At 50.6% G+C, this 16,270-nt stretch overlaps 1 protein-coding gene across 1 annotated transcript; it reads right to left on the bottom strand.

Moving 5' to 3' along the window:
* Positions 1 to 11,862: 11,862 nt before the first annotated feature.
* CBLN1 (cerebellin 1 precursor) lies at positions 11,863 to 15,695 on the bottom strand. The gene is made up of 3 exons (XM_047712560.1): positions 15,049 to 15,695; positions 14,784 to 14,903; positions 11,863 to 13,531 (listed from the first exon to the last, which is right to left on the bottom strand). Exons 1-3 carry the CDS (start codon positions 15,310 to 15,312, stop codon positions 13,334 to 13,336), a joined length of 582 nt encoding a protein of 193 aa, XP_047568516.1. The 5' UTR covers positions 15,313 to 15,695; the 3' UTR covers positions 11,863 to 13,333.
* Positions 15,696 to 16,270: the final 575 nt, after the last annotated feature.

Genomic DNA, 16,270 nt, shown 5'->3' with positions numbered 1-16,270 from the left:
CAATCAATTCTGCTTCAGCCTGAAGACCACACACAAAGGGAAAGGCGAGATGCTAATTCAGCAGATATTTTTTCACTCTTTCCATACCTTAGCCCGGGTTAGGTGTTGGGAGCAGTTGTTTGCAAAACTGGGCTGCACATCAAAATCACATAGAGCACTTGTGATAATGCAAAACACTCAGACCCAACCCAGAGCTACCAAAACAGAATATCTGGGAAAGGAAGTAGCAGGTGCACTCTAACAAGCTCCAAGGTGAATAGTAATGAGGCCAGGCAAGTGGTCAGGTGGGGTTGGGTGAGGGGCATATCTTGAAGGGCCTTGATAAATGGTTTAGAATTTATTCTAAATGAGCAGGGAACCCATTTGGAAGTTTTAGCAAAGGAGCACCATGTTCTGACATATCTTAGCAGGACAGTACTATGGCTGCTGTTGGGAGAATAGACATAGGCAGCAAGAGTACAAGCCAGGCAACTACCACTGTCCAAGGACAAGATGCTCATAAACTGAATTAGCTGACTTCTGGATTTTTTTGAAGGTAGAGTTGATAGGATTTGTGGATGGATTAAATGTTGGGTATAAGAGAGAAGCAAGAATAAAGGATGATGCCAGGCTTTCTGGTCTGGGCTATCAGAAGATTCGGGTTGTCATTAACTAGTATTAGGAAAATTAAAAGGAGTAGACTTGGGGAGAGAAGATCAGATGCTCCATTTGAACATGTCATATCTGAGATGACGATTAGCTATGTGAAAAAGTTGGATATAGGAGTCCTGGGGTTGGAAGTGAGACTGGGTGGCCCTTGACTTTCTGTGCTAGTTTTCAGTTGTATTTTGGAAATCCTTCTGTGTGCATACACACACACACACACACACAACACACACTCTTCATTTTAGATGCTTTAGTAAAGGAGCCCCCACTCTGACATCACAAGGGGGATAAGATTCAGTCCTGACCAATCAAAACCTTCACTGCTTTCCAAAAGAAATTTAAACTGCAATTTAGAGATTAGCGTGAAACCCTTTCAGAGCCAATAAGATACCATGAGAATTTTTGCAAAGATTTCTGGGATGGATGAAGCAAAGACAATGAAAGGGCTGGAGCTTCTGCAGCTATAATGTGAATGAGGAATAAAAGGAAATAAGCTTAAGAAAAAGGGAGACAGAGACCAGGTGATTAGGTACTAGTGATCAAATTATGCCTGAAGCAATCTCTGTCTCTCATACTTATGTCTCTATTACCTTATGTGAGACACCAGTAAATTCTCTTCCCCTCAAAAAAAAAAAAAACAACAACAATGGGGGGTTAAGGGGGTAGGAGAAGAATAAATGTAACAAGATGGGATTGGGAGGGAGACAAACCATAAGTGACTCTTAATCTCACAAAGCAAACTGAGGGTTGATGGGGGGAGGGGGGTTGGGAGAGGGGGGGTGGGGTTATGGATATTGGGGAGGGTATGTGCTATGGTGAGTGCTGTGAAGTGTGTAAACCTGGTGATTCACAGACCTGTACCCCTGGGGATAAAAATATATGTTTGTAAAAAATAAAATTTAAAGTAATTTGTTAAAAAAAAACAACAACAACAAACAACAACAAAAAAAAGGTGGTTCTGATACAACACATCTATTGACTGGTATTTGAGAATAACTGTGGGATATACATGGTCCTTGCTACCCAAGTGTGGTCTGGAATTCATTACATGCAATTTTGCAAAGACGATTAGGATTGGAAAATTCTTGAAAAGGAGTCAACTCTAAAAAGCTTATTAGAATGGGAAAATCTTAAATCCCAACTCAGATTGGAAGAATCAGAAACTGCATTAACTTTTTATTTTAACTCCAGTTAGTTAACACGCAGTGTTCCATCAGTTTCAGGTATATAATACAGTGATTTAACAATTCCATACATCACCTGGTGCTCCTCACAACAGGTGCTCTCCTTAATCCCTATCACCTATTTAACTCATCCCCACCCTCATCCCCTCTGAAACCATCTATTTTTTTTTTCTGTAGAGTTAAGACTTCCTTGCTTTGTCTCTCTCTCTTTTCTTTTTCCCCTTTGCTCATTTGTTTTGTTTCTTAAATTCCACATACGAGTGAAATCATATGGTATTTGTCTTTCTCTGACTTACTTTGCTTAGCATAATACTCTTCTAGCTGCATCCATCTCATTGCAAATGGTGAGATTACCTTTTAGGGCTGAATAATATTCCATTGTATACATATACCACATCTTCTTTATTCATTCATCAATTTATGGACACTTGGGCTGCTTCCATATCTTGGCTACTGTAAATAATGTGGCTATAAACATAGGAGTGCATGTATCCTTTTGAATTAGTGATCTTGCATTCTTTAGGTAAATACCCAGTAATGCAGTTACTTGATTATAGGGTAGTTCTATTTTTTAACTTCTTGAGGAAGCTTTATACTATTTTCCAGAGTGACTACACTGGTCTGCATTCCCATCAACAGTGCACAAGAGTTCCTTTTTCTCCACATCTTTGCCAACACCTGTAGAATCTGCATTTTAACAAAATCCCCAGATGATCTGAATTCAATAAGCATTGTTAGGCCACAAGGACCTTGTGCTCTCTCCAGGAGGAAAAAAAAAATGATATCTTTGTGATCTAATTAAATAACATTGCCAGGGTACATAGCCAAAAGTTGTCTTGGGACCAATAACAATAACTACTATTTACTCTGCATTTACTACATCCTTTGCCCTATTAAATCTTTCATAGGTATTACCTCCTTAATCCTAACAATTAAATATCATTGTTTATTCCATTTTAACAGACAAGGAAACCAAAGCTCAGAAATATTAAACCCCTTACTCAGCCATACAGCCAGGGAGAAGGAGTGGTGGTAGACATCTACTGTTTTTGTTCACACCACATGCATTCCACCATTTTTTGGTACCAGCTGCCCCTAGACAGGCTTGCCTCTCTCCCCTCTAGGCTCCATACCTAGTCAGTTAGCTCATTTTATTTATCTGGTTAATGAGGCCGGTTCTGACAGGGCACCTGACTAATTCAGTCTGATATTCATCAGCTCTGGGTTTTGTTTTGTTTTTTTTTCTGGAGTTCTGGTGAGAAAAGGGCTCTCTTCCTAATGAGGAAACCAGATAGATAGATGTGAGCCTGTGGGGCTGCTGGAGACAAATTGCCCCGTTTGGGGGCCTGGAAATGAATCCAGATGTGAAAAGAGGCAGATCTCTGATGACATGGTTTAAGCTGCCTGGACCAGCCACACCTGAATTCAATCATCCTTGATTTTTTTTTTTTTTTAAGTTATGGAAGCCAATACGTTATTTGGGGAGGGTGGCACTAAGTGTGGTTTGAGTTAAATTTCTAGACTACTGATGAGTCCAGTGATAAAGGTAGCCCTCAAAACCAGTTCTGCTTTATTCAAAGGCTATTTCCTTAACCAGCACCCCCTACTCCACCCTATAAAGGAGGCTGAAACCCAAAGGTCATGAAAATTTACTTGGTCCATGAGGAGTCCACAGTGGTGTGGGAGGGAGAGAATTAAGGCAAACAAGACAGACAGCCAAGCCCTACAACCTAATTTCTTATCCATCTCTGCACTATACTCCCTTCAGCTGGGCCATGGGCAAGACAGGCACCCTGCCTGGGCTTCTCTATAGGACCTTCCAGAACAGCCTGTACTGCACATGTGTGTAATGATTGTGAGCTAAATATTGCTGCATAAATGTTTGATTGGCAACTCCAGGCTACCTCGATACTTCTGAGGTGGGTATTCTGCAGGCCGAGCACATATGTCTTTTTTCAAAAGCCTTAGACTCACATTGCTGCCATCTTTGCCTATGATTCTCCCTTCTCCCGTCTTGGGGAGAGTTAAGAACCTGTCTGCTCTTTTGTGCATATGATTCTCCAGCCGTCACTCTCCTCCCTCCATCCCCACCTCATTGCCCTTCTTTGCTCCAAGCAGAGTTACAGTTCTGGGAACAGCATCCAAGCTGCTTTTCACCCCTGCCCCAGACCAAGGTCCCTTTACTCTTCATTCTCTTTTTTGTGCTTGTCTGTTGTAGAATAACTTCAGTGGGAAAAATTCAATAATCCACACCTCACTTCAGTTTTTCCTAGCTCAACTGCAAGGCTAGCTGAATTAAGCAATTTTAACAACAGATATTAACAAGCAAAAGACTCATTCATTGGACCTGTGGATAGTAAGAGACCAATTTTCCAGCCCCCACCACTGGCTTCATGGCTTTCAGCATGCTTTCCCTCTGGGTGGATATGGCTTCTTGTTGGTGACATGTTTAATGGCTCCCTCGAGCTTCTAACTGAGGAGAAAATGGCTTTGCCCTGATGGAGCAGAAACCCTGAGCTCTGGGAAATATGATTGGATGGCTGATTTTCCATTCAGTTGTTCATATATGAATCAAGCCCCTACCATTCCAGCTTCTGTTCCAAACTCAAAGGCAAGGTAACACCAAGGACAGATTAGGTGCCTGTTCCAAGAAGGGAGAGATGGTATACAGGTAAATGAGCATTTGGGGAAGATGTAATGAAGCTCAACTGGTAGGAGAGGAAGAGAGAATTATCAAGGATAGCCAGCTGAAACATGGAAGAGGAAATAACCATGCAAAGCACGGGGATGGAAACGTATTCCTTGCCCCCAAAAGATCAACATGTATAAAAGTTCTGAGACAGGACAGAGCTTGGCATATTGTAGGAACTAACAATGGAATGAGCTACTCGTCAGTAGAGGGAAACAACAGAAGATGAGGTTGTAGGGGTCAATAGGGACCAGATCATGGAAGACTGGCAAGCCACTACAAGGAGCCGCAATGCATGTGAAGACTCTGGATGGTTTCAAGCAGAGGATTCATGTAATGTGGTTTGGTTTATGCTTGAGAAGCTCACTCTGGCTACTGAGAGGAAAGAGAATTAAGAGGGAGCAAAAGAAGATTCATATTGCAGCTCCAAGAGCTAGTCACCACATAGTGTTCCTGTGGGCTAAGGCTTAAAGGTAGGATTTTAGGAATAATTTTAAGCTGGAAACTCAGAAGACCCCAACTACCACCCAGAGAATCTTGCATTGCATAGACTTCCAGTTGGAATGGGATCCTGGTTTCATTCCTTGGGGAAAAGACTTGCTTCTGCCCTCAGCCTGGACCCTAGCTTCTCATGACAGAGAGAGGGACATATTTAGACAATCAGAGAAAGCAACTGCCAACTTTATAGCCTCAAGGAGCACCCCTGTCACTCAGATTGATGCAGGAGATCATTTAGACCCACACGCTGGCGAACCTGCCAAGCAAGTTCCCACTTGGCCAGCATCCGAGAGCCCAGAGGAGAAGTAAGGAAAAGCACCAGACACCCAGATGCCACGTGAAGAATGAGCTGTGAGCCCGCACCCACAGCTCAATTGGTATTGCTAACATGCCCTCTCCCTTGGCATCTTCGGAATAAGTAAATAATCCATCTACCTGAAATGAACTCCTTCAAAAAGAGAGAAAGAGGGAGAGAGAGAGAGCATTTGGAACATTTCTGAGACCTAAATTGACCAACTTTGATCAAGATGAGTTAGTAAAATAGCAGCCTCCACATCAGCTGCACATTTGGAGCCACTCAGTCATTATAAAATCATCTGAACTTCTCAGCAGAAGTACACATTGGGGAGTTTATTTTTGAGTCTCTCAGAATACAAAGGAGAGTCCATCCAATACCAGATCTGGGCAGAGCACACAGCTTCCTTTTAAATGAGGAGAATGAGATGCCCAGTTGCCTCTCCTTTGTTAGTAATTCCCTCTTCCCTCTTTGAAAGTTTCCCTGAAAGTAGGCAGTAATTTCTGATGATGGAAGAAAAGGCTCTTGGAGCCTCACCTGAGTAAGCAGGTTGCTGCTGGCTAGCAGAGCATTCTAGAGAACTCTTTGTTGGGCTGAACTCCCAGCTGGACACTGGGTCTGAGGAAGGAGGAGCATTTGCGGAATCCTTGATTTTCTTTAGAAGAAACCAACTGAGCCCACTCCACCTCCATGGTCTGAAGCAGAAGCCAAAGCTGTGAGGGGATTTCAGAGGTCATTCTGCTCTCAGCTAGACCAAAAACCATCTCAGATACCCCATGGCTAGCCACAAACTAGTGTCTGCTGGGGAAATACCAACTCCCTCATTGGTAAGGCATTGTGTGGCTACTGTCGACACCTTGCTACTATTCTGGCACCATTGAAAAACCTTCTGGGCTTTACCATCATCGTCACCATAATCAAAGGCTTCAACTCCACCCTTTTCCAGAGACTTCATGTCTTGATCCTGGGTTAAACAACCAATCAACCAATACTGAATCATATCATTAGGTGTTGGAAGAAAGGGAGGGTATTCTTGCCCTTTAAGGAAAATAAAATATGGTCCCTGCCCTCCAAGTGCAGGTTGGAGGTGGGGCAGGGCAAACGGCATCAAAGACAACTTGTGCTATAAGGTCAACTCCAGACAACAGGTACAATTCCATTCCATTCTATAATACACGTGACTGTCCAAGGTGATGGTAGAGATTTAGAGAAGAGCACCATGCCAAACCTGTATTTCAGAATCGTGGTCCAAGGAGTCTCATTGCCAGAGTACTGTAATTCCTCCTCCATCCATCCATCTATCCATCCATCCAAGAAACACTTTTCATGTTGACCCTATTCCAGGCACTGTATTGGGCACTGAGGATGTAATTATAAATTACAATAACCAGTAACAAGGTAAATACCTTTGCAGAGTTCATGGTCTGGTAGGAAAGGTAGATACACCTCTGATGCAACTAGCAACCCTCTCTTTGTCTGCCCACGCATTCTTGCGTCCACTCACCCATTCATTCAAGGAATATGTATAAAGCATCCACCAGCCCTGACACTGTGCCAGGCCCTAGGTGCTCTGTAGAGAACAGCAGAGAAGGGCTTATCCTTATAGAGCTCAGTGCCCAGCAGAGTTGTGGCCAGGGTGTCCTCTGAATAGGAGAGTTCAGGTGGTCAGTAGAGAGTGAGGCCCTGATGTGTGGGGATCAGAGAAAACTGTGCACACAAGGTGGATGGAGCTCAAGTGTAGCCTTGAAGGTCAGACTGGACCCTGCTCAGGCAGGCAGGGGTCAATCCCTTCGATCACTATCCCTCCCCTGCACCTCTTCCCTGACCTCTTCAGAGTTTAGCAAGATGAACAAAGACCTCCCTAGGCTCTGGGCTGTGATTACCCAACCAGAAATCCTTTCCTTATAATCATGAAATTCTCCTTCCTGATTTCAGCTACACCGTGTCTCCTCGCGGCTGCCTGAAGTATGTTCCCAGTTAAAAGTGTTTTCTCAGTGAAAAGACCTAGCAAAAAATTCAAACACCATCCATACATCTAATCTTGGCTTCTTTCTTGCTGTCCCTGCTTGCTGTTATTCCAGGGTCAAAGCTGGCACTCCTTGGGGACAGGCTGAGCTCAGAGAAAAATGGGAGAATTGAGAGCAAGTACACATGCCTGGGAAGCTTTTTCTGCCTGCACAGGGTCTGGAAGCATTTCCATGCCAGCATTCCTGCCACTGATGGGGAGAAAGGGGACTAAAGGATTTGGGAAGTTCCCCGGAAGGGCAGTTTCGCTGGTTGGCTTCATTTCCTGCAGTCACACCAGGCACAGTTTGGTTTCATTCATGACATCATCACAGACACCTGTTCTGTGCCAGGCACCATGAGAAGCACTGGGCCAAACGAGATGAACAGAATGCAGCACCCACCTTAGAGGGACTCGCCCTCTAAAGGAAAACAGACATGGGAACAGGGCTCATGCCCTAATGGGGGAAGCATTCAGACATGCAACCAGAGAATATTCATCCATAGTGGCCCCATGCAAATATATGAGCAACAGGGATGGAGATGAAAGACAGGTATCTGTTCTCATTATTGACTGGGGGGTGGAGGTGGGGGAGACAGGTGTGCAGGGAAAAGAAAGTACATAGGATCCTAATTCTACCATTCATGTGTTCTGTGTTCCTCTCTCTATCTGGTTTTAGTTCTATAATTTACTTGATGTAGGGATCTACACGGATCTTCCTCTATGTCCTGCTTCTGTGATAGGATGACGCCCCAGGTGTCCACTCCTCCTTACTGTTTCTTTTTTTTTTTTTTTAAGATTTTATTTATTTATTTGACAGAGAGAGATCACAAGCAGGCAGAGAGAGAGGAGGAAGCAGGCTCCCCGCTGAGCAGAGAGCCCCATGCAGGCTCCATCCCAGGACCCTGAGATAATGACCTGAGCCGAAGGCAGGGCTTAACCCACTGAGCCACCCAAGCGCCCCTTCCTTATTGTTTCTATCATTTATTCAGCTTACTATACTGTTGCTATCATTTATTCAGCACCTACTATAGGCAGGGCTAGAGCAGCACTGAGCATTTTTACACATTTTAGCATTGTCTTCTCAACCACCTTGTTGTGAAGGCATTACTATCCCCATTTGAAATATGAGCAAACTGAGGCTCAGAGACAGTGCGGATGTATCTTCAATGAGAAGCTCTGTGCAAAAAGATCAAGAGATCTTTGTAATCGCCCCTGGGAAACCTTCTCCTCCGAATTAAATTGGCTCAAAGGGAGGTGTACCTGCGCTTTCCCTCCAGGCTTGACCTCAGAGTCACAGGGTACTGCTGGCCTCCCGCAGAGTCAGAGTCGGTAATAGGTTTCAGTTTTGTTTGAAAGCCCGTGGGGGTGACAAGGACTGGGCCAAGCGCACGCCTAGAGTTATATGGCAGGATGGGGCGAGGCGGAAGGTTTAGACTCACCGACGCGTTGATCAGAAAAGATACCTCGGAGCGAACCCTAGATATCTAGCCTACCCCTCGCACTTGGGAATTGAGGGAACAGGTTCAGACACGGAGGCTGCCAGGCGAGGACAGCAGTCTCGGGTAACACATCAAGCCGGGGGCGGAGTAAAGGGCCGCGCCTGCAGCTCATGGTCTCTCATTCTCCAAGCGGTCCGCCTGGCCCAAGGACCACTTCCCTCCCCCATCCCCACCCCTTCCTGGGACATCAGGACCCCGCCTGGGACCCGAGAAAGCGTCCCGCCCCTTCGCTCCGCGCTCCTGCCCCCAACCAAGGCACAATTAGTGTGGGGTGAGTTTCCCTCTCCAGCTGGGTAATTATGTTCTCATTAGGAGCGGGGCCACCCGGGGTTGGAGCATCAGCGCTCCCGCGCAGCTCTGAGGGCGCGCTCCCAGTTCTGGGGACGGTGGAAGCCGCGGCGGGCGAGTGAACGAGCTAGGGGGCCCGTGCAGGACCTAGCAGAGCCCGGCGCCGCGCCGCTCCAGACAGCACACGCGAGTGACACCGGCTTCTAGCCAGCGATCCAGCGCTGGCCCGGAGTCTCCCACCGGCACTCTGCGCCTCCAGGAAAACCCAGGCCTGGAAGTCAGGTCTGGGCTCCTTAGGTCCTAGAAACCTCCTTGAGCCTCCCTCTCCTCCCCCACCCCGCCACATACACCAGAACCCAACCTGCTTCAGGCCCGCAGGAAACTGAGGTTGGGGGCTGGGGGAGGGAAGGTAAGAGAGACCACATTGCAAAGAGGGAGGCCAGGAAGGGGTAATCACTCTGTTTCTCTAGGGTGAGGAAGGATTCCAGGAGGCTGGAGAGGAGGAAGTAACCAAGGTGACCTGGGCAGGGGAGGAGACTTTGAGACTTTTGAGAGGGAGGCTGAATGAGGGGGTGGCCCTGAACCCCCACAGGCTCTATTCTGATCAGGTTTATATGAAATGAAAGCAGGAGACAGGGCCAAGATCTGAAAGGGCCTACAGGGTTCTAAGCATTCAAGGGAACCATGGTGAGGTGTAGGTTTTAAGATGAGCCCCCTCCCTAGTCTCTAGTTGGGGGCAGGGATGTAGTCTCTACTGAGCCCCTGGCCTTTTTTTTTCTCTGTCCCTTTCAGTCCCCAGCACACCAGTTAGGGGTGTCCGGTTCCCTCTCAGCTGGAGCACAATTTTCAGATGAAGGTCGACTCACCTGCCTCTGGCACAGGTAAGGATCACCCCCACCTCTATCCCGGAGGTGAGGGAGGTGGCCCAACTGACAAGGACCCAGCCCCAATGAGGCCTCTAACTCCAACTCCAGGTCCTTGGGGAGAGCTGTCCGCATCTCTGCTCAGTCTAACGGGACACTCAGGCCTGAAGATAAGGGCAGTTTGGGGAGGGATGTGGTAGAGAAACCCACATTTCCACTGGGGCCTCTGGAGCAGAACTGCCTGCTTAGCACTTCTGAGAGCTTGCTGAAGTGGGTACCACTATCCCTGTCACACACTGCAGAGCAGGAGGCAGGCCCAGGCCCAGATACCTCCCTTGCCAACCAGTGCCAACAAGGCCTGGTAGGAGAGCAAGAAGGGGGAGTGAATCCTGGAAAAGCAGCTACAGAAGGGCTTCCCAGAGGAGGCAGGTTCTTCCTCAAACGGCTTAGATCCCCAGAAAGGATTCTGAAAAGTAGCGTAGAGAAAGTGTGTTTCCAATTGAGCAGAGAAACAGCCGGTGCAGAGGCATGAAGACGGGAGTGGGAGATGGGCTCATCGAATGGCAGAGGGAAAGGATCAGCAGGGGGAGGAAGCGGTGGCTAGAGCCAGTCTGAGAAGGATCTCTAATGCCAAAAATCAGACCTTGGGGAAGAGAGGGGCCCTCCCTCGGCTGGAGTCAGGACAGAATCAAGGGATAAGTTCCCCCCTGTCTGTCCCACTTGGGGCCCCCTTGCTCCCTTCTGGTTCACATTCCAGGCTTCAGAGCTGAGGCTCCGGCTCCGGGTGACCCCGAGTTCCTCTTTGCCTCCATCCCAGCCTCAGGCCTAGAGCTCCGGAGACGGCCCCCAGGAGCCAGATCCGAGCAGGGGACAGCCAGGGCTCGTTAAACCCAGGCCAAAGAACTGCAGGCCTGTGTTCAAGACAGAGGACGGCTGGAATCTGAGAGCAGGAGGGGTTCTTGAAGATTTTTGAATTCCTCTTTGTCTTTATACCGTTGGGCAAACTGAGACCAGAGGAGAACTTGCCAAAGTCACCCAACTGGAGCACAGCCTGGTAGTCCCACAGCCGGGACAGGCACGCTGGGGGTACCCTCCCCAGGAAGAGGGGCGACTAGCCACCACAAGGGAGCTGACATCGCCTTAGGGGCGCTGCTTCCTTGGGTTGTAACTACGCAACCGGCATGGCCCGTGAGCCCTCATCCTAGGCGGAGAAGAGAGCACCTGGTGCGCTGTGGGTGCATGCCTGGCGGACTGGCTGTTCAGGGACAGAGCGGTTGCAAGGAGCTAGTTCCCCCCAAGACTCCAGTTCTCCGTGATCTCTCCCTCCCAACCGGAAGAATGCGGAGAAAGCATTTTTTTTTTCATATGTTCCTTTTTTAAAAGAACAGTTTTTCCTTTTAACTCTCTCTACGGTTCTGGATTTCACCTTATCCCTAATTCCCTGGGAACTGACTATGGGGGAGAACTGTGGGATGGGGGAGAAAAGCACTGCTCACTCCTGAAGTCCCTAGCTATCTCCCTGGGGACCCCCGGGCTGCTGGAGCTTCGGAGCACGGGGTTAGGGATGCGGGCACCCTGGCTCGAGCGCGGAGGAGGAACAAGTCCCCGTTTAGAGGAAGGCCCCACGCTTGGCGAGTTTCCGTCAGAGGAACGGCAGGAATTAGGAGAAACATGGCTTATTGTGCTATTATTACCCCCTTTTCTCTACCCCTCAGGAGCTAATTAAATCCACCCCTGAACCTCCACTAGGAAAACAAAAAACAAAAACTCTGAAAGAATCAAAGCCAGAGGTGCCTATCCAAGCCCAGAGTCTTGCCCCAGGCCCCTGGAACCACCCGCTTTCTGGCACCCTACTTCCCTCGCTGCTGAAGCGACTGGGTCAGACTTCCAGACTTAAAACGAAGTCGTTTATTTCAATTTTGCTTTCACATATGTTCCGATACAATCAAAACTCCTGGACGAACCTCTTGAATGAAAGTCCTGCATTGAGCGCAATCGCAGGTCCTGGGCGCCCCGGTAATACGGCGGGCGGACTCGAATTCAGAGGCGCTGGTATAAAACAGACGCTGCTCCCGGAACTGTGGGGCGGGCGGCTGGGGAAATCCAGGGGCAGAGGCGTGGGAGTCGTGCCGGCTCCTCGAATTGGGATTCTCCCTGATGCATTTGGACTTCGAAAAAATCCAAACTTCGCTTCCAGGCCGGTAGTGGCGCCGGGCCTCGCAAGATTTCGGCCAAAGTAGGGAGCACGGGCGAGTGCGGGGCTGGCTCTAGGCCTGGTGCAGAAAGGAGCGCGGGCTGGCTTCGCAAGGATGCGCTCGAGCCCCCGGCCTCTCTCGGGTTGCGTTCTCACCAAGGGTTGCGTTCTCACCAAGTCGACTTCCCGCGCCTCCGAGCCTCGCCCTTCCACAGCCCGCCCCCAAACCTCGCAGCTGGGAAAGATGCGGAGTTTAGAAAGCTGTTCCAGAAAAATAAAAGTCCCACTTCAACTTTATTGGGTTAAAGCAAAATTAAATCTTGGCTATTCACACGTATGTTACAGAGGACGAGGAAGCGTCCGGCGGAAGAACCTCCTGGCATTTAGTGAGCCACAGAACACGAGGGCATTGACAAGCATCAAGACATCAAGCAGCCTTTCACGATCACTCCGAATAGGACATAGAAATACGGAAATACAGCCAGTTTCCACTGGGAAGAGTTCCTTGAATACAAATGATATATATTTATATATATTTTTGAACCAGTCACCCCGAAGGTGAGTCCTTTCTCTGCTAACAAGCAGCGGAGGACACAAAGTATGTTCAGCTAATTAACTCTTGAGCTGTGTTTTAAGAGCAATATTTGCCAAATTAAAACTACCTCCCCCTTTCAAAATAAAACCAAAAAAAAAAAAAAAAAAAGAACAAAAACCTTATCCCCTCTCCAAACTAAAAAGAGGGGAAGGGCACATTAGATTTCAGCAGGTGGAAAGATTCAGAGGGGAGTGAGGAAGAAGATACTTCACGTTATACAGTGAAATACAGTTTCTTTTGTATAAATTGTAAGGAATAGGAACATGGGGGTAGAAACAATGACAAGGCAGTCTCTCTTTCTTGATTACTTCAACCGGAATCGGGGAGACGAGTTTATTTTTGGAAATGGGAGTGCGCAGAGCTAAGCGGAATTTACTTTTCCTAATGAGGAAACGGGCCGAGTAGTCCGATCCCCCGCGGAGCGCACCTTTTACCCGGATACAGCTGGGGAACATGTAGGAAGTTCCAAGTCCTTCGGCTTTCTCGTCCTCTAAATTTCAGCCTCTTTCTCATTCTCCCTCCTGCCTTCCTCCTGCCTTCGCCCTCTCTCTGCCTCCATTCCGGCAATGAGCCAGTCAGAGGGGAAACACCAGGAATCCGGAGAAGGTCGAGTACTTCCAGCCCCCCATCAAGTTCCCCCGCTCCAGCTTGAGGTATGCTCGGTCGCCTTTCTCCATCTGGATTAGAACTCCGTTGCTGGCAGCCTCCCGGGTCACGTCCTGGTCACCAGCAAAGGCTGAAATCACTGGCCACCCATTTAACATGAGGCTTACCTGGGAAAGAGAAAGGCCTGCTTCAGGCGCGTGCCAAAGTGGCCGTGAAGACGGTAACCTTCGCTGCTTGGCTCACAGTTAGAAAGGCCGGGAAACATGGTGGAAAGGGGTGGGGGTAGATAAAGGGGCTTTTCAGCCTACTGCTGAGGGTCCAATGGGGTGAAAGACAGCCAAACTGGAGGACAGGAAGGGGCTGCCCCCCCCCCAAAAGAGTCACTTTCATTCCTTGAACTCGCTAAGCAAATCCCAACTGCACTCTTTTATCCAGTTTAATGAACCCGTAGGAGGCTGGAGTGCCCTGATATTTTTGTCTCCCCCCGCCCCCCCATCCCCTCTTCAAAGAGAAACGCAGGCAACTGGAGTTTCTGGGAGAACAAACAAAACAAAAACCCTGGTTCCTCCTGGTCCTAGCTGCCTGGACACTGTGGAAACAGTGGAGAAGCTGGGCAAGGGTTCTGGCTGATGAGAAATTTCCCCAGAGCTGCACTCTGTGCTTGCTCCTCAAACCGGGGCTTAGTTCCTATCCCAGATCCAGCTGTACCGCCACTGCCGGCTTTTGCCCTTGCCGTGGCATCAGCAGCCAGAGGCCGGGTGCCCTCTCCCCAGCTGGGCGTCCCGCCTTCCGTTTCTGCTCAAAGGAAACCTGGACACCTTCAGAACCTGGAGAGCGGGGGAGTGCTGGCTCGAGCGGGGCTGGAGCCCAGAGGCAGTAGCACTACACCCCCCCTCCTTCTTTCTCCACCCTTCAACCGCTTGGGTTCTGGTGCTGGTAGTTCAAAAATCCAGAGTCCATCCCCAAAGGGATGCCAGGATCCCCCCTGAGCTGGGTGCTGAAGGCAAACACATGGGAGTCCAGACTTCTGGGCTGGGACAGGGGATGGGGATACAGTCTGTGGTGCTGAAGGTGAGAGTCTCAGAAAGCTGCTGGGAAGAGGGAACTGTCTCTGATGCTGACCGGTACACGCTATGGGAAATCCCTGTAGTCCCATGGAAAAGGAAAGAATCTCTTTGGGGAGGCCCAGAAGGTGAAGGCAGGAAACTGTGTGTGGGAAGGAGACTAGGTTCCAAGAGCCGGGGAAAAAGCAAGAGACAGGTCAAGCCTCAGAACTGTGAGGCCCTGCTCCTCGTCCAACCAAGCAACCCCAGACACATGCAGCTGCTCCTTCTATCTCCCACTCCCATAGGGGCCGCTCATTCCCGCGGCTAATAGCCCCCTACCCGGTAGGGGCCTGACCCTGAGGCGGTGGCTGACCTGAATGGTCTGTCTGTTGTAGACTTTAACCACGTGGAAGTTAAAACTGTAGATCCCTTTGCGCGGGGCAATGAAAGTGCTGCGTTCAGAATCAAAGTTGTTCCCGATGTTCACTAGTACCTATAACGAGACGGGAACGAAGGGGAGTAGATAAGAGTCAGTCACGAACTCCTGTCCCCGAGCCTCTGCAGAGCCTTGGAGTGGATCGAGCATCAACCTTCTACCTCTCCTCCACTCGGCAAACCAATCTGCACGGAGCACTCACCTGGTCAAAGTAGATGATCATAGTGCGATTACTCATCTCGGACGGCTCGTGGTTGGTGCTTCTGATGGCAGAGAAAGCCACCTTGGCGCTGCCAGAGCGTACAGAGATGCCCAGAGCTGTGCCGGTGGGATCGGACGTGGGGTTGGAGTCGCACACCACCAGGCACTTGCCTTCCAGCACGATGGGCTCCGTCTCATTCTGCCCGCGGGCCGGGCCCGCCAGCCACGCCGCCCCCAGCAGCAGCAGCTCCACTACGCCCAGCATCGCGACGCCGGCGCCCACCCCGCCCCCCACCCCGGGGGCTGCTCGCGCCAGCCGCCCCCCCCGCCCCAGCCCCACTCCGAAGCCCCCTCCTCAGCTCCGTGCGCAGCTTCGCAGACCCCGCTCCGGACACTACTGCTCTTCCTTGCACTCCGAGGCAAGCGTGCCCCCGGCGCGATGCTCCCGGAGCCCCGCCCGGGCCTCAGGGGTGCCGCGGCTGCCCAGCCGTACTTGGATGCATAGCCGCTACCGCTCGGTCCCCGCTGCTTCCGCCGCCTCTTGCTCGCACCCGCCGCTGCCGCCGCCGCCGCCGCTCTGAATTATTGATGCAGCCGGCGCTGCAGCCGGAGCGGGCGGAGAGCGCGCGCCGGGCACAAAGGCGCGGACCTCCGCCTGGCCCCGCCCCCGCTGCCTCCTAGCCCGCCTCCCTCTACAGCTCCGCCCCCGCACAGGCCTAGGCTCCGCCCCCCAGCCAATCCTAACGCGCCGCGCTCCCCGCTGAGCCAATGGCGGCCCTGTCCGCGCGCGGCCACCTGACCCCGGGCGCCGTTGTTATTAGGCGCGGCGAGGCGGGCGGCGCGCGGCAGCAGGGTTGGGCTCTGGCCGGGAGTCGACAGTGGGAGCGAGGACTGGGGGCGCGCGCGCGCGCACGCGCGCCCGTGCCCAGACTGTCCGCCGCAGCCGCTTGTTCTTTCTCCTCCCGCCTCCTGCCAGCGTCTTATTCAGCCCCCTCAGCCCTTCCGCCCGCCTCCAATGGCCAACCCGCAGGTAGGAGGCGGCGCGCGCGCCCCGGGTCGGGAATAGAATCAGGGGCGCGAGAGGCTCCCGCGTGTGGGCGCGCGGGGTGGGAGGGGAGCGCCCCCCAGCGGGCGCAGGCGGGAGGGGCAGCCGGCCCGCGGGTGGGCTCCGGCGAGCGAGCTGGCTGGGCGGCCGGGCTGCAGGGCGCGTGCGTGCGCGGCAG

The sequence above is a fragment of the Lutra lutra genome, chromosome 17 (genome assembly GCF_902655055.1).
Source record: "Lutra lutra chromosome 17, mLutLut1.2, whole genome shotgun sequence".
Taxonomy (NCBI): Eukaryota; Metazoa; Chordata; class Mammalia; order Carnivora; family Mustelidae; genus Lutra; species Lutra lutra.
Note: the sequence above shows the minus strand (reverse complement) of the source record. Positions and strands in the feature narration are given on the sequence as shown.

Excerpts from the sequence above, each read along its gene's own strand:
- CBLN1 (XM_047712560.1), bottom strand. The coding sequence starts at position 15,312 with ATGCTGGGCGTAGTGGAGCTGCTGCTGCTGGGGGCGGCGTGGCTGGCG. Across the intron at positions 14,904-15,048 it reads TGATCATCTACTTTGACCAG|GTACTAGTGAACATCGGGAA; the intron begins GTGAGTGCTCCG and ends GTCTCGTTATAG. Across the intron at positions 13,532-14,783 it reads ACAACAGACAGACCATTCAG|GTAAGCCTCATGTTAAATGG; the intron begins GTCAGCCACCGC and ends TCTCTTTCCCAG.